The sequence below is a fragment of the Haplochromis burtoni genome, unplaced genomic scaffold (assembly GCF_018398535.1).
Source record: "Haplochromis burtoni strain Fernald_Lab_line unplaced genomic scaffold, NCSU_Asbu1 Contig_8, whole genome shotgun sequence".
Lineage (NCBI taxonomy): Eukaryota > Metazoa > Chordata > Actinopteri > Cichliformes > Cichlidae > Haplochromis > Haplochromis burtoni.
In genome coordinates, this window is record NW_024582369.1 from 5,106,706 (window position 1) to 5,124,437 (window position 17,732).

The 17,732-nt window shown below is 43.8% G+C and overlaps 1 protein-coding gene across 2 annotated transcripts; it reads right to left on the bottom strand.

The window, feature by feature from the left end:
* Positions 1-424: 424 nt before the first annotated feature.
* Positions 425-16,873, bottom strand: rnf217 (ring finger protein 217). 2 transcript variants are annotated; one of them, XM_014337663.2, is made up of 7 exons: positions 15,672-16,873; positions 10,651-10,872; positions 9,475-9,639; positions 8,587-8,684; positions 8,394-8,500; positions 6,054-6,125; positions 425-4,579 (listed from the first exon to the last, which is right to left on the bottom strand). In XM_014337663.2, the coding sequence occupies exons 1-7, from the start codon at positions 16,638-16,640 to the stop codon at positions 4,497-4,499; spliced, it is 1,716 nt and encodes a 571-aa protein (XP_014193149.1). In that variant the 5' UTR covers positions 16,641-16,873; the 3' UTR covers positions 425-4,496. The 2 variants fall into 2 exon arrangements, with proteins under 2 accessions (XP_014193149.1, XP_014193150.1); XM_014337664.2 differs by having other exon boundaries at positions 8,394-8,497; positions 15,672-16,869.
* Positions 16,874-17,732: the final 859 nt, after the last annotated feature.

The following is a 17,732-nucleotide window of genomic DNA, read 5'->3' on the forward strand; positions in this document are numbered from 1 at the left end:
CTTACTGGTGTGTTTGTACCACTCCTGACACGACTACTCACACTTCAGTTGAACACTAAATAAGCCACTTAATGTTATTACTTGTTTTTAAGCCATTAATGAATCTGCCATGTTTTCTTTTCAGAATTCATTACACCGCTGTTTTAGTGTCTACTTGTTCATAGGAAATAATGAGGTTTTGGCCTTAGACTGCCCATGGTTATGTTGGCTTCACCTCCTCTGGTGCACTTATGACCCCTGCTGACATAAAACTGCAGTCACAGCCGTGCTTACACGAATACACAGACTGTAGCCACTTAAACACCCTGTCAAACAGACCTCAGAAAGAGCTGCATAATTGAGAGAGGCCTCCACTTTATCTACGAACAAAGAAGCAGAGTGTTTCGGTGATGCGTTAATATAAAAAAGAATCAGGCAAACTGGGGCATTTTGGCATTTGACTTACTTTACTTTATTCTCCGTTAATAAAGCAAATGTTCAGGAGAAAACAGTGTTTGTGCCTGGCTAAGTGAGCAACAATAACAAATATTACTAGCAGATGTTTCAGCAGGTGGAAGAAGGTTTTCCTGGTGAAAACAAGGAACATACTCATCAAGCGTCTCTAACATTTCCTTGAATAGAAATACCCGTGGATAACTGTGTGGCGTGTACACATAAACCTGCTGCTGTTGTCGTTCCAACAACTTTGCATGTCTAGATAGGGAAAACCCAACCCGATGTTACTGATAGTACACCACCATATTGCAACATCACTTGTCCTGAGTCAAACTTATGCTGAAATGACACTGAAATCGTTTTTTTTTTTTGGCGTGATTAACTCTTTCATCGAGACAGGGTTAGTCCCGTGTTGGCCTTAAATTATATTCATCTGATGAGTGCAACAGCCTCCTCGAATTAATCTAAAGAGCGAGTCGGAAACATGGTGACGGAGTAACTTGTGCAAAAAGGTACAAAGAGTATTTGGGATGTAGCGAAACCCACTGCATTGTGGCACTTATAAAATTTCAGAAGTTTAGTTTAATCTGAAGCTATAAAACATATTTTTAGCAGGAAAACACAGAGTCATCTGCATATCTTCTGTGTGGTATGGGTAAGACATCCATAAATATATATTCCTTCAACAGTAGTTTCAGACAAATTTATTTTACATCAAGAAGCCTGTTGTACTGCTCTATTAACTGTTCTAATAAATAACACATACAACAGCAGGCTGATAAGACTGCACCCTTGTCTGTAATATTTGCAGGACCCTGAATAAAAAGTTGGTAATCTGATCTATTGTTGATGTGAAGGCACCATTGCATATTTATGCCAATAAAACCGGGAATGTCATATAAACAAAACAAAACAAAACAAAGACCATGGGTATCAACCAGCCAATGCTTCCCAGCAAGGGGAAAAAAATCATGACCTGAAACAACTCTAATGTCACTAAATGAATATACAGAGCAGCTTCTGGTTACAGCTTTAACCAAAGAGCTCCTGGCTATAGTAACACAACAACAGTAACAACAAAGATGGGATTTCTGCATGGCATTAGCACTGGGCAGAGTTATGCAACACAGATGTGTATAAAAGGGTAAAAACCTGATGTGACATGGAAAAGAACCATCCCATAAGACCTCAATTATCTGTATTTACAAAAAAAACCCCAAAAACAAAAGGCAAATTTGCCATCTTTTTTTTTTCTACGAGCTAACCATTAAAGAAAAATTTAAATTTAGGAAAATGCTAAAGGACAATAGTCTAAAGGACATAACCGTCATATTCTCTGTCAACCATTTAATAACTTTAAAAAATCCCCCAAAAAAACAAGCAGCAATTCAATACACCAGTGTAGCTGAAACGTGCCTGCATGAAATGCATGTGAGTAAATGTTAAAAGCATTCAGTTTGGCCCATTCATTGCACATCCGCCTCCATGCTGCTGATTTACTAATACATATTGTAATGTACAGGTTTAACCCGTGACCAGAGTGCAGACTGGACAGTGGCGGCTGCACCCAGACAGTTTGATCTTCTTTTGACACTACAGTGGTTTTACTTCCTGGAATTTAAACCAGGGTTTCTAATCCCTGAAGCTCCAGGCATCAGGAAGAGCTGCGACTCTAGAGTGCAGTTGAGGATATCTGTGGCACAGCTCAGGTAAGATGGGAGTCTCTGGGTTACAGTGAAGAGAAAAGCAAACTTCCTGAGAGCAGATTCAAACCCAGAATCGTGACCCTGTTGTGGTTGTTCAGATCGGGTGTGTAACAATCTGTGTATGTATATTGCGCCTACAGCTGACACGTTGTATGTGTTAACTCCCAGATGTAGAAAAGAGATCAGGTCATGGGATAAATCCCAGTTAATGGCATTGCACTGCAAATCATCCAATCATCTGCTTCAGTGATGAAACGTGCTGTAATATCCGCTCCGACAGCAACTGCTACGGATGCACAGACACAAACTTTCCACCTGTACTGTAATCACCCGCCTCTCCACATCCACTCACAGCTGAGGTCAGAGTCCAGTCATACCTCATGGGGCAGCGGCACGGACAAAAGATGTTAAAGGACAATCACGAGGCATCAAAGGTATATATAAAAAAAATGAAATAAAGCAAAAAACAAAAAGAGTGACAGGATAAGTGGAGAGAGCAGCTGGCTGACTGCTGCCAGGTGGCGACCTTTAAAGCTCTTAAAAATCTGTCGTTTCCTGGCAGCGCTCGCTGTGCGCACTCTCTCTCGTGCCAGTGCGAATGAATTCAGAGGTTTGCATCAAAACTGCTTTGTCACTATCCAAACTGTCAAGCAGGCAGACAGCTTCAAACAAACAAACAAACAAACAAACAAAAAACACAAAACTGATCCACATACAGCTGACATCCAAATAAACTGGATGACCTTAAGAACAATAACACCCTGTTTAGCTCTTTGGTAAACCGCGGGCCTAACTCTACATTCTATTCTCTGTCTTTTCAGTCAGTTTCTGGTCTTCTGAGCACTTTCCAACTATCTACCGTACTTCTACAGCTTGTTTTCATCCCCATTTCTTGTGCACACTCCATTACACCTCATCGACACCCCTGCAAAAGTTCACGTCTAAAAGAACAATAAAAACAAAACAAATAACAAAGGGAAACGGTAAACCGTCTATCCCGCCATATTCAGCGCTTTGTTTTGGCACAGCAGCTCCTTTTTTTTTGATGATGCAGATACTGGCATACAGCATGTAGGCTCACTGGAAACAACATGCCATGCAGAGAGGGAGAGTGTAAACCAGCATCAGCTCAGACAGACAGACAGAGAGGTGGGACAAAAAGACAGCAAGAGAGACGGGGACAGACAGGATGAAGGTTTGATGGAAAACCATAACAGAAAACAACAGAGGCTTGTTAGAACTCCAAAGGGCCTTCCAAAGTTTCACTTTCGTGTGTGTTAGTGTGTGTGCGGTCTTTAACACCAGACGTCACTCTTAAGGTTGGGTACACACCCAATCTTCAAACCTTCTAGCGAGAATTTGAGAGGCAGTCGCTGTTACCCAGAATAGTCAAGTATCATCCTTCCTTTGACATTATTGTCCACGCTGTCGGTTTGCCAGATACTCAAACTGCGATGGAAATTTTTCCAAATATCTGACCTGCGCTGGGAAAAATTGAGGTCCAGCTTGCGTTGCATTGGTGAGAACTTGATATCAGTGCTTGTTTCAAATTCATTTCCATTTCTCACCCTTTTTTCCTGCAGCCAACAGCGGCAAAAACAACCTTTGCAAATGAATAAAAACGTATTTCCTTCTTTTTCATCCGCGAGGCTCTGCTATCACCGTGCAGCCGGCGTTTCTGGCACCTTCATAATTACCGGTATCCGACACAATCAAAGCCTCGTGTCCACAGTATTCCTACATCTCAGCGTCAAACTAACCGCAGGTAGGAAAGCAAAGGCGCAAACCAAACTGCAGCTGTTTAAGCTGCGATTTATGGTTGTTCTCCTTTAAAATAATGAAATAAAAAGTGTGACATTCGTGGAAAATGTGCACCGATTTAAACTTCCTGCAGTGTATCCATGAAAGTCCTCAGAAGTTCCTGCATTTAACATCCTCTATGTGACGAGCACTGTGCAAGACAGCAGCTGATCGGGGGGGGGGGGGAGGTTGCTTTTTTTTTTTTTTTTTTTAACTTTTTTTTTAAAATTACTCTTCTGCGTAAATATCCAGCATTCATTTTGCAGTAGTCCCACTTGAGAGCAATAATCCAGATGTAAAGATGTGCATTCATGTAGGCCTCACGTTATAGATTTAGGTACATCATTCCACCTGAGGTCCTTCCTAACTGCCAGTGTTTAGTTTGTGTTGCTCATCTCAAGAGTTTTGTGATGACTCAGGCTGGGAGGTCTGTCCCTGAGGAGGTGCGGGTGTTGTCTTTCCAAACCGTGTGTGTGTGTGTGTGTGTGTGTGTGCGTGTGTGTCTGTGTGTGTGTGTGTGTGTGTGTGAGGTCTGCGTGGAAAGAAGGACGAGCTTCAGATCCATCGTCCGGAGCCTCTGGTGCGCTGCTGCTTCTTCCTCTTCTTGCACACGTAATAAATCGGGAAAACAACCAACCCTACAAACAGAGAAGGCAGAAAGTGCAAGAGAGGTCAAACCGCTGTCCTATCTACAAGCATTAAATATTCTCTGTTGTGCAGCACTGCAAACAAATGTGGAGCTGAAAGGCATCGGAGAGAGACGGCAGCACAACACTGATTCTATTAATGATGAACCCGCCAGCATGACTATCAGTCCGCAGAGGACCATCAGTCGGACTTACAGACGCAGGAAACAGATTAACAATAATTACACTAATAACTACAGGTCAGCTGAGGCATGAGCAGTTCACAGTGCAGTCTGATTAGTCTGTAGCTGGATGCTCCTGCAAATGTACAGCACTGTGCAAGTCTTGAGCCCCTGACCTTCCTCATTTCTTTATATTTTGCAGGGAAAACTGGAGCAATGAATTAAAACCTGCAAACATACACAAAGCTTAAAGGGCTTTAAAGTCAATATTTGGCATGACCACCTTTGTTCTTCAACACAGACTGAACTCTCTTAGGCAGCTTTCTTTAAGTAGTCTTTAGGAATAGTTCTTCTAGAAGGACATTTAAAGCTCTTATGCTGATGTTGGCTGACGTTTGTTCCATGACTGATAGTGTTCCACTGTGTGCTTTTTATTTAAATCCAGATATGTTTTTACTGCATTGGCAGTGTGTTTGGGATCATTTTCATGCTGCAAAATGAAGATGAGGCTTCAGTGAAAAAAAAATTCTGAAGGGGAGCAGCATCTCTCGGGTCCCTCTTGTCAGGTCTGTGTTGAATTTCTAGCTATTTCTTAAGTTACTGTTCATCCGCTGTAAATCTCGTCTCCCTCAAATCTTTAGGGGCACAACTTCCAGCTAAAATCTCTTTGGGAATCACTTTGCTGGTGCAAAAGTATTATTTCATACCTGTGAAACTGCCTTATCTTTCTTATCTATAAAAAATAGGAACAAATGATATGTTTTTGCTATAACAAAGTGCAAATTTTAAAGATAAAACTGAAATTGGTCCATTGCTAGGTTGTCTCTTATGTGTAGACACTGAACTCTAGTTCATCCTTTGTGTTAGCTATATTTTTAAGCTTCAGGTCAGGTACAGGGACTGGACTGAAAAAGAGTGAAGAAGCAGCCCAATGTCCTATGACAACCTTCAGAAAGCCCAGAGAACTGATGCTCAAAACCACCATAAAAAGTTACTAGAAAGCTTTGTTCATTGGAAGCCAAATACAAAGAAATTAGGGGTGACTCAACACTTGCACAGTCCTGTCCTTCCAGGAAGCAATAGTTACTCCATTATAGTGTTTCTCTGGATCAACAGCTTTGTCCTTTTTGAACAGAAAAAGTGAACTTTTACAGAAAATAAAAAGATGCCCATGACCGAAAACAGATGATAAGAGAGCTCCTTCGCAGCCTGGAGGAAAACAACGAGGCGAACCATCTCGCTGATAAGTGTTGACTGCTCTCACCGAAGCAGATTAGAGCTCACGTGTGTTTGTAATATGTTACCTATCACCAGCGCGAGAGCTCCGAGCACCACGACCAGCAGAATGACCACAGGAGCTATCAGCACCTTAGAGGCTGCAGAGAGACACATGCAGAGGAAAAGATGATTGTCATTTTTTTTCTCTTCATAAATTGCGACATTTGGTCATCGGTGAATAGCTGCGGGATGGAAGTTACTGTAACTACAAATTACTTCATCCGCAGTGTAATGTTCTTTATTAAATGCTACATCTTTGCCGCTAGCAGTGCATGGCACGAGAGCAGTTATGAGCGCTGTAATGGGCCAGTGGCTCGTGTTAAGCGACAAATTAGCTCCCGGTTCACGGGCACCCTGCTGACATAATGAGCTGAAGCTGTCGCTGAGAGCAGAGTGAAAGAGAGCTATCAGAGGGGATTGCATGTATTTGATAACCGTGAATGGATAATAAGAATGAACATCTGATATGTGATTCTAATCATGCTTCATCAGGAATCTCACGAATGAAGTACAGAGGTAGATGTGGATATGTTCACTTCTGTTGTTATTGGGTGGTGAATTCACGTCAATCACTTAGAAACCAGAGAATCTGGTTTCTAAGTGCAGGAGCCCCAGGAAAGGCTTTTTCATTAAAGTGATGCAAGCAGTGGAGCTTTAGGGATGGCAAGTCTGCTTAATTCCAGCTGTTCCACCACTCTGATCCAAACTGTAATACCTTCAAACTGTTAAAAGTACAAATACCTCTATTCTTCTCTGTGTTTAATACTTCTTAGCAATCGCGCTAAAACACTAAGACAGGATGCTGAACGTGGTAAGGAGTATCCCTACTAATTCTTCCTGCTTCAGTGCAGCCCATAGACGGTTACAAAGCCTCAGTCTGAGCGTCTTCGCTGTGGTTTCAAGGCGTCGATCTGACTGTGAAGCTGACTTGTGATCAACAAGTCCTTAGCACATGAGGATAGCCTGGATCATCCTCCTTTCTGACTCTCAGAATGACCATAATTTACAAAATGGACTGCGTGTTTTGTTCAGTATGACCTGAAAGTAACAACTTAGACCATAAATAAAGGTGATGATGATGATGATAAAGTCAACAGGAGTGTGATGACTGAGGTCACAGAGAAACAGCAGGCGAGGGCTGTTTGTCCACACACTTCTTTACAGCCAAAGATCTTTGTGCAGCCACAGGAGTCGGCCCCTGCTGGCCATTAAAAAGACTGCAACTCAAAGGCACCTAACACTAACCCTGATTGAATTTACAGGCTCAATCACTCATTTCAGGTCACACCAAAATAAAAATTAAGCGTATTTTGTAAATCTCGGTCATACTGTGTTTCAAAATGGAGACTTATCTGTGGAGGAAAACACACCTTCATTTTCTAACAAGAGGCCAAAAACAACTCCAGATTGGTTCAAACAACTATACTTTCAGTACAAGCATTTGTGCCACTTTGAAGACCCAAACTGTCACCCTCAGATGAGAGGGGATTGGTTAGGATGTTCAGGAACAATCCAGGAACCATCAACCTTGCCGTAAACAGGTAACTGTCCACAGTGAAGTTTTACATCACCAGGAACTGAGAGGATGCTTTCCAAAAGATAAGGCCCTGCTTCAAAATCGACACTTTCGAACTCGACTGAAATTTACAGCTACAAGGACAAGTGCCTTCTGGAGAAAAGTTTCATGATCAGACAAAACAAAGAATGAGTTATTTTGCCTCAATTACAGGAGGTCTGATAGCAGGAGTAAAGCACGGTGCTGGTAGCAGCTGCACTGGCACTCCATACACTGCACAAAGCGCATGGGATAATAAAGAAGGAGGACTACCTCCAAATACTTCGACAGCTTGACATTTGAAACTTGGACACAACAGCTAAATGAAACCTTGTGCTGTACATATGAGGGAAAAGAAATCCTTTCCAATAATATTCTTGAAACTTTCAGGGAAGGTACTGGTTCTCTGTAATTTCAAAAGCACTGTCCAGCTGTCCAAAGCATCAACACATTACTTAAAAGTAGAAAATTGGGGCACGGTGCAGTCAAGCACACATACGGTACTTCCCCTGAGTTTTCTGGATGTAAGGTGTCTGTTACTCGTCTTGCACACACTTGTGTAACGAGCAGAGGACATTGTCCTAGTCTGACACTACTGTCGTGTGACAAAGCCAGTGACCAGAGTTCACTCTCATCACAGCTTGAGCAAACAGCTCTGTTGTTTAAATCTGTGGCAGAACACACGGTAACTGCCATAACGGGCCACTCCTAGTTGTAGACATGCAGCTGTGTTAGCATAAAGCTCACTATAGCTGAAAAGAGCAAACATGCTATGAAAACATCTCTTTATCAATTACACGCAGCAACTTACCACAGACAGAGCCTCTAATTAGCCGTCTCAGATGAGGTTTATCGGGGAGATAGCGATACTTGCAGCCAAACACACTGAGGTTGGATGTGTGGTCCCCAAAAAATCTGCTGGCAAAATGAAGCGAAAGATGAAATCGGAGAGAAGAGATGGGCGGACAAAGCAGCCAGAATGAAGAAAGTGGAGCACAACACACCTCAGGTGTCTGTAGCGCTCTCCGCAGCGGTAACAGAAGTTGGTGTTGCACTGCACACAGGTCATGTGATCGCATCCCTCCGTACGCTGAATATGAATCTACAGACGAAGATTAAAACAAAGAGAGGTGATGTAACATTAACTGAATCTCAATAGTGCAGCTTATCCACTACTGAAGTCTCGTTCGGTTTCGAGCTGTACACTATAAGCATCTAACAGCATCCGCAGTAGTACAGTACGTCAGCAGTACGCATCAGGGAGCAGACTTTCTATAACCTCAGCAATAACTAGCTTTGAGCAGCTTCTTTTACTTGACACCAATCTGCTGTCTTCATCAAACATGAGCTCCTCTTCCTGCTTCCAGAGCCATGGAGCACCAGTGTGACAAACACAGATGGAAAGTGTTTACTGCTGTGAGCAAACAGTTCCCATATACCGGTAATTAGCTTAATTTATGTCTTCCTTTAGTCATCTGACAGTCAAATTAGATATTGCGTAGACCAACTTGGTCGTAATGAGACTGCACGATAAGACCAGGCTGGTATTATGGCTAGCAGGGAGATGCCAGTGAGTCTACCAGATATGGTTTTGTGCAGCACACATGGCCATCATTTTTCAGCGTGGACTGCTGCTGCCACACGTGCTTTTTTTTTCTTTTTCTTTTTTTTTACATCTGTGCATCCATCCTGTTCTCTACAGCGCTCCATCCATCATCTACAGCTGCTCCAATGCTTCTTAACCTTCATTGATTCATTCATCTACACCGATAACACCCTCCATCAGTCAAATCCCTTTCTGTTTACAGACACTGTGGCTGCTTTCAGGAGTCCTCTTCCCAAAATGTTGGAAACTAAAAGCTTGTGGCGTGTGTCGTTCATCAGTGTCTCACCTTGCACTTGGGGCATTTCTGGGCGTTTCTCTGTCCGTGCTCAATGACGCTCGCCCAGGTACGTAGCAGCTTGTCTCCTTTCCTGTAGTCGCGGCATTTGAGCCCGTCGTGCCAAGGTGCGTGGCATTTAAAGCACCACACAAACTGGCAATTGCTACACTGGATCTGCAGAGGAGACAGAAGACAGACATGTTTACCCACAAATAACCAACATGCTTAGCCTTAAAAATGGACAACTGCAGTTTGACCAATCACATTGAATGTGTTACTTTTGAGCAGAGGTGCAGATTTAGTACAGGCTATTAATCCTTAAACCAAAATGCATTATTTTAGTAGCCAGTTATTTATATTCATATATACACATGACCCTTAATGAAATCCCAGGTTTATCTATTTTCCAACCGATCTGATCTTTTAGTTCCTGTCTCCTTAAGCCTGGAACTCCAGAAAGCCCCTTTTGATTGGTTCCCCCTCGCCTGGCTTCAGCAAACAGAACCTGCTGCTTTTAAGCTCCGCCTTGTCACCGAGGGCTCACCCAAACCCACACCTCCAGCTGTGTAATAGATGACTACAAGAGGAAAATATATGTTGAGCTGATGTCAGATAGGCACAGGCTGGAAACCAAGGCTTAGATGTTACTTCACACTGATTACCTTATTATTTTAAAACTCTGCCCAATTTCATAAGAGCATCTGACATTATAATACACAAATAAACACACATCACACAAAAGTATTATTTATGACCTTTAGGTTTTTGAATTTGCCTGTTTTTTCCCCCAGGATTGTGAGGCATTTTATTCCTAAATATAAGAGTTTGCCAGTAGGGAGATGACAGGGAATGGGGGAAGAGAGATGGGAAACGATAAGCAGCAAATATCTCTGTGCAGATGTGAACTATGGATGTGGTTTCGGTTGAACAAATAAAATCATACATCAATAGGGGACCCTGGTCTTTGTTGCTCTTGACGTGAATAAAGGCTTGGGATCTGATTTGATCCACTCGCAGTTAACCAAAGCAATTACTTTTACCCCAGCTCTGCTTTTGTTGCCTAGTGCACACACCAGCGGCACGAGGCACTTCTTTTTAATCACACAGCTCACTGCGACTCGCTGCGAGCATCCCTTTTTACTGTACAACATTACGGCAACTGTCAACGCCGGCATGTCAACTTACTTTATACTTGTGCTCGGAGCGGTTGGGGGTGTGCGTCTTGAGAGAAGTGAACTGACTGCACTGGGGGCAGGGCTTTGTGCTCGAATCCAGCTGACTCAGCTCCAAGAAGTAACGATATTTTGCCACCTCCTCTTTGGTCAAATGGGAAATCACCAGTCCTTCCTCCAGGTTGCCACTACACTCCGTGATCGGACAGCTGATAAGAGCTTTCCCCACTCGCACCTGGGGAAAGAACACAGACAGATGACATGGCATCGTGGAAAAAGCTGCTTTTAATGCACGCAGAGGCTCAGAGGAGGGTGTTCTACTTTTAAATGTTACTGATAAACCTGTCAAAGGCTCCACAAAGAAATCGGTAAGCTTCATAAAACGTGTGTCACCACTCGGCGGTTTGTTATGGTGTGTTTCTCTGGCCCAAATCTACATGCTGAATATATTTACACCACTGATGAGAGATGGTAAATAATTCACCAAAGACCAGAAGGACTGAGGGGCAGAGGGAGGTCGTGCAGCCGCTGGAGGCTAATCTACGACAAAGCGTGTGCACGCGGGCACATTAGTGCAGCGTGAGTGCCTGGAACTTGGTAACTCTGAGTGGAACTGAACCACAGTCTGGTGATCCAGTAAAACACTAACCAACCATAAGGTCACGCACTCTGGAAGAAGTGCACTCTTTTATTTAGACTTCTCTTGAAGGCGTGTGAGGCTAAGGTAAACAAACCTGCTCACCAAAAGGTGAGCCGGATATTTTGACTGTCTGACTAAGCGATTTCAGGAGGCTGACATGTAATCCTGGAAATTTCACAATCTGTTATTATCATGAGTCATTAATTTAGCCTTTACAGTGCTACGTGCCAATGTCCGGCAAACACAAACTCATGTCATCTAACCCTGCCTATAATGCAGTATGTGATGCAGTAAATATCACGGGCAGGATTAGAGACAACTCAAATCCCACTGGAAATATTGCCTCCTATTCTTTTACCATCTTTCGTTTCAAACTTTTTTCAATGTGCTTCCTCCCAGCTAGGGCTGATCTTCTCTAGTTCCATTCATCTTTCATTTCCTCATTTTTCGCTCTCTCCGTCTCCTCAACACATTAAATCCATCAAACCCTGCGAGACCTGTTATACTGACACATGATCAGGTCTTTTCTCCCTTTGTGTGTGTGTGTGAGAAATGGCAGGCCGAAAACAAAGCACAATAGCATCAACTTCTGATGGTGTCACACCCATATCACCCACCCCTCAAAAACCCAATATTGCATATAAAGTTAGCATATATCATCCAAAGCTATATTGATATCGTTGCCACAACAGCAGCGCAGGGATGACCAGCACAGACTGGTTTGACTGGTTATTTTTCACCTCCACGTGTCACAGAGTGTGGTCTGCTGAAAATACAGGTGACTTTGTTCTGTGGTTTTAATGTCTTGAGTGAAAACATAATCAAATATAACCAGAAACCTGATTTTTACCACATAAGCAGTGAACCGTTCACCTACCCGAGCCAGTCCGAGCACGTAAACTGCCACGTGCTGCACGTATTTGAAAACTAGCTGACTGAGGCTGGGTTGTAAACTAACAGCATTGGGTTACATCCAGCTTTGAATAACAGATTCGTAAGAGCAGCAGATGATGTCAGCATGACGTGGACCAAAATGAGATCATGCTGCCTTAAAGTAAAACAACTGGTAGTAAGTGTTTAGGAATGTAGGAGGCTTTAAAAGGGACCTGTGTTTGGCAATCTGTGATTCAGTATTTGTATTCTGTACTCTACTGGGGTAGCTTTGCACGATTCACAGCCCTGTCCCCCTTCCCTCATACCCAACCAGTCAAGGCAGATGGCTGCTCCGTCCTTAGCCTAATTCTGCCAGAGGTTTCTTCCTGTTAAAAGGGAGTTTTTCCATCCCACTGTCACCAAGTGCTTGCTCAAAGGGGGCTATTTGCTCTCTGTATTATTGTCAGGTCTCTACCTTACAATATAAACTCCCTTGACGTGGCTGTTGTTGTGAATTGGTGCTATAGAAATAAAGCTGAATCGAATTCACAGTAAAACAATTTGTCTCACAGGTTCAGCCAGCTTATCAACTGTATGAAAAAACTGTTTTAGCGCTCTCTTCCTGTTCCCTTTAAGCCGACTTTCAGCTGAGTGCCTGCCTCTGCTGAACTGAACATTTGAAGAGCAGATGGGTGGATGTGTCCCTGAGATGATTGATTAGGGATTTCCACTTTTGCTGACATCATACAGAGCACAGAGTACAAAATAATGTCTAGAACTTACTATTATGGGCAATGTGAAGCCTGAGGTTTTGGCTCATAGGGTTTTCCCATAGTTAATCTGACCTCATGAAACCTCTCGTCACTATTTGTTTAATAACACTAAGCTAAAATTGAGAAGCAGTGTATGAAAAACTAAATAAGACCCATACTGCTTCTGTCATATGTCTAAGCGGGTAAGTAGCAGCCAGGTGCTGGTAATCAAATGAACCCCATTAATGGATCTTTAGGAAGTGCGAGCACCTCTATGAAAGCAGAGGTTCTGGCAGTTTGCTGGTCTGAAGCATTCAGCTGTGTCTTAACATGCATCAGTAATGATCTCAGAGGAGCGACTACTGCTGCCCGTTAGCCTGGAAAAGGTTATAAGGCCATTTCCAAACAATTTGGAACCCATCATCCCACACTGAGAAAGACTAAACATGTAAAATGTTGAAGAGATTTTTCCCAGCAGTGGATGATGCAGCGCATTCACCTCAACGTTAGACCCTCCAAAACAAAAACTAAAAAAACAAGTTCAACTTCTCAGACTCTAAAGTGCCACATTTTTCAAAAACCCAACACAGCCTATCAGCACCTCATAACAACTGATGATGGAGGGGTGATGATTTGAGTCAACCATGAACTCCTCTGTACACCAAAGTATTCTAGAGTGAAATGTGAGAACATCAGTGCAACAGCTGAAGCTTGGCTCAAACTGGATCACCAACAAGACAATGATCTCAAGCAGAGCAGCAAATCTACAGCATGATGACCGAAAAAGAAAAGAATCAATGTGTTGCAATGGCCCAGCCAAAGTCCAGACCTCGACCTGATTGAAATGACCATTGTAAAGACCAACGGGCTGAAAGTTCCTCCACAATCATGTGAGACAAACAGAAAACAAACACTTCAACTTACTGCCGCTAAAGGTGACTCCACTGAATCACATAGGATACTCAGCTTTTCACACTCTGCTTCTGCATTTTGGCTTAATTTTTGTTATATAAATGACGACACAGTGTAATATATCGTGTGCTGGTGTTCATTTAAGAACATGCTAATGTCCTGATACATATAACCTTGGAAATGAAAGCGATTACACTGCCTAGATTTCATTAGGTCTTTATTTAGCACAACAGGAAAGTTGCAAGTTTAATCCCTGTTATAACAACTGTCATAACAACACGGCTGGCAGCGGTTCAGTGCAACATCCATCCATCCTGCAAAGCCTGACCAAGATCCCAGGAGCAAAAACAAAAACAAAAAAACACCAATTCCCAAGTGTCTGTGACCACATCCATCTGACATACCGCTTCTACTGAGGGTAAGCGCCAAGCATGTGTGCTAAAAATTCCACCTCCACAGGATAATGTACATGACCTTTTAAAAAAAATAATAATAATAATTCACAGTGTGCTCATCAGAGAGCCGGCTTGGTTCTGTATTTGCATGAATGTTCATGCCCTGTTATCAAAGCAAGGCAACTGCAGATAAAAATGAGCCTCAATGACTGATAAAAAGTGTGTTATCTACACAGATTAAAGCCAATCTTGGCAACAGTAGCAAGGAGATGAGAGTGCAGCTCCTCCCTGGGCTGCAAAAGCAACAGGGATTATGACTGAAAGATTGCTGACCAGAACAGTCTGATGAAGAAGCCACAAAAAGGCAGAAAATCCATCCTGAAACACTTTACCTCTGGTAGAAAGCATCGCTGGCTGGCAAATTGTAATTTTACTGTCAGTGCAGTGAACATGTACAATAAACGGTTATTTAATTTATCTGTTCAGTGGACTAGTCAGTGTTTCGGGGTCTGTGTTAGCAGTGGAGCTATTAAAGCAGAAAATAACTGCTAATACGCACAATTTTACATTCGCTTATTTATCGCAGGTCACACAGTCATGGCAGCGCTGACCACTGTTACTGAACACTGCAGAGCTTCCTTACATCGTGCAGGCCTGGTAGGAAGCAGCAATGTGCCTTGTGCTGCAGTCTGATAGCTGTTTATACTGGAGAGTAATCAATCTATCAATTATTAATTCTCTTAATGGATCAGCATAAAGCAACAGAGACTCCACACTGATATTTATTATAGTGGAAGAACTCATTCTTCAACTATGACGTTGTTGCTTCTGTGTTGACTGCTGCAGCTGTTTTTATCCATCTTATTCCTCCAGATACCAAAAGGCATTCTGGGAATGTAGGAATCAACCCAGAAGGGGATGATCCCACACTTTGTGCCCCTTTGGGATGCAACTGGACATACTAATGCACATAAGAATAAAGGTCTTCTATCTGAAGGTGGGATCCTTCTTAAAGAGCCTGAGAGAAAGACGCTGAATAAGCCAAAGAGCTCTCACAAAGTCCTCTATTGTGAAAACCACCGCTGCCAGGTCCCAATTTTGGTGTGGCATGCGTCTGTGACCCAGATTCACCGAAAAAGTACTCATCACAAGACAAGAAGACCTGTAGATTCTCGCACTCACTCGTTAATTAACCCTTAACGTGGATCTTTTTGGACGCATGCGAAACACGTGGGGTTGGGGGTCACCACCTGGTATGCTCGAAAGCCAAGCCCGTGCTTCTAAATGTGGATAAAATGCCAAATATAGCACAAGAAAAGTGTGACGGAGAAGACTGCAAAGTTACTGCTGCTCAAGGACACCTCGGCCAGCTGCTGCTGACCGACCCAGCGAGGCCTGCTTCTGGGACAGGCCCCTTTTGTTTTCACTGAGATACCCCCTACTGATCCCTAACCCAACCAACCTGGGAGCTGACGTAGAGTTTCAGACACTCGTCACACACGGCCTTCCTGCAGCAGGGCAGGGGTGCGATGGTTTTCTCTTCCATGCACACCCGGCAACTCTGCATCGCACCCTCGGCGCCGGCCTGCTCCGCGGACAGCCGGTGGGACAAGTCCCCGAAAGGATCCACCAGGTCGTCCACTGTGTACGGTTGCGGCTCGAGACTCGAACCCGCATCCTGCCCATTCTCCAAGTCCCGTTCTGACGCGTCTGGTGCGACCGTGTCATCGGAGCGGTCCGTGATTTCGGCGTCTTGTCTATGGCTGTCGTTGGCAATGCAGTAAACGGTGCAGTAGACGTGCTCTTTGGCACTGACAGACCCCTCCGGAGTGGCCGTGCTGCCGCTGTTGTCACACGTATGATGGTGCTGACCTGTAACGGTTAACAATTCAACTGCCCGAACACCCAAACTCGGTAACTCGCTCGAGGTTGGTTCGTTTTCTACCTCGGCTTCGCCCGTTTCTACGTCCGACTTTGTAGACCCGCTACAATCAGGTACATAATCTTGAGTGTCGTTAACGTTTCCTTCGTGGTTTTCAAGCTCGGCTCCGTACTGCATCCGACTGCCTCTGTTAAGACGGAAAGAGGGAGATTTTGAATCCCCGAAATTCTTCCTCAGGATGTCGACAGCGCTCGCCCTCCTCCTCGCTCTCCCTCCGCCGTTGCAGTTGTTGTTGTTGTTGCCCTCCGCATCCTTCCCCCCCGGGTCCCTGTCGCTTTCGTCCAGCGATAGCCGAGAGTTTGACCTGGTGACACGTCGGCTCAAATCTCCGAGCGTCCGCTCAACTTTACCGTCCGTGAGGGAAGTTTGTGTCGGCAGGTTGCGGGACAATTTCACCCTCCCCTCCTCGATGCCGCTGATGAAACTCGGCATTTTACAGGCGTCAGCTATCGGGCCGTCATTTTCCATTCCCGATTTAGCTCTCCCCATTTAGAGAGCGGCTCTCTCCCATGCGTACCGCCGCCTGCTCGTCTGTCTGCCTCTCACCCAACTCCCACTACCAAAACAAAACAAAGCAGTCAGGTCGCTGCTTCCGGGTGTCGTCGTAAGCGTGAAGGAGAGCAGCGATAGGCCGATGGAAAGCCTAGTGGTGGAGATCGGAGAGAGCCTAACTCCCCTTTAATCTATGCCACCAAATAAAAACAGTGCTCCCGGTACTAAGTGTGAGGAAGAGGAGCCAGAAGGGCTGGCCCACTGGCTATTTTGTTTTTTGTTTTTTTTGTCCTAGGCCTCTGTACATGGGTGTCAAACATAACGCCAGGATCGGCCCACTAAAGACTCTAATCTGGCCCACTGGATGGTTTAGAACAGCGGTCCCCAACCCCCGGTCCTCGGACCGGTACCGGTCCGTGAGTCGTTTGGTACCGGGCCGCGAGAGTTGAGGCTCGGGTGTGAAATGTATGGCTTTCAGGGTTTTTTTTTTATCGGTTTTTAGCGTTTACTGTGTTTCCCACTGATAAAGACCTCCTCCATTAACATCCATAGTACACGAAGTAAAAAGTAAGTAATAGCTAAACATTTAAATGACAGAAAGTTCCTCTTTTTTTCACTAGTTGAAATAAATTATTTTTACTGTAAAAAGAAAAGACAGAAAAAAATCAGTTTTTCTCCCAATCCAGCCTACTGTACAGTTTTAGCAAATGTGAAGGAGTGCACAGATTTTGAACTTTTAACTGTATTTCATAGGTTTTACAGCTTTTCCTGATAAAGACTCGCCCATTGACATTCATACTACACCAAAGTACTTAACTAACAGATAAACAATTTCAAGACAGTAAAGTTCCTGTGTTTCCATTACTACAGCGAGTCTACAGTTTAACAGAAACTTTATCTTTTATCATTACAGGACAACCTGTGCAATGAACTGCCATAACCTTTTTTGTAATTTTACACATTTATCATTCAGTTTCACTTAAGATTAAAGCGGCCCTCTTATGCGGCCCATAGTATAAAACAAGTGACATCCCTGCCCTCGTAGGTTCTTCAACCTGTCCTTGTAACGACTGCAGCTCTGCAGCTGGA

What these genes read in the sequence shown, in the direction of transcription:
- rnf217 (XM_014337663.2), bottom strand. Translation starts at nt 16,640, where the DNA reads ATGGGGAGAGCTAAATCGGGAATGGAAAATGACGGCCCGATAGCTGAC. An exon ending in GCTCCGAGCACAAGTATAAA is followed by an intron (nt 9,640 to 10,650) that starts GTAAGTTGACAT and finishes TCTCCTCTGCAG; the next exon opens with ATCCAGTGTAGCAATTGCCA. An exon ending in GAGCGCTACAGACACCTGAG is followed by an intron (nt 8,501 to 8,586) that starts GTGTGTTGTGCT and finishes TCATTTTGCCAG; the next exon opens with CAGATTTTTTGGGGACCACA.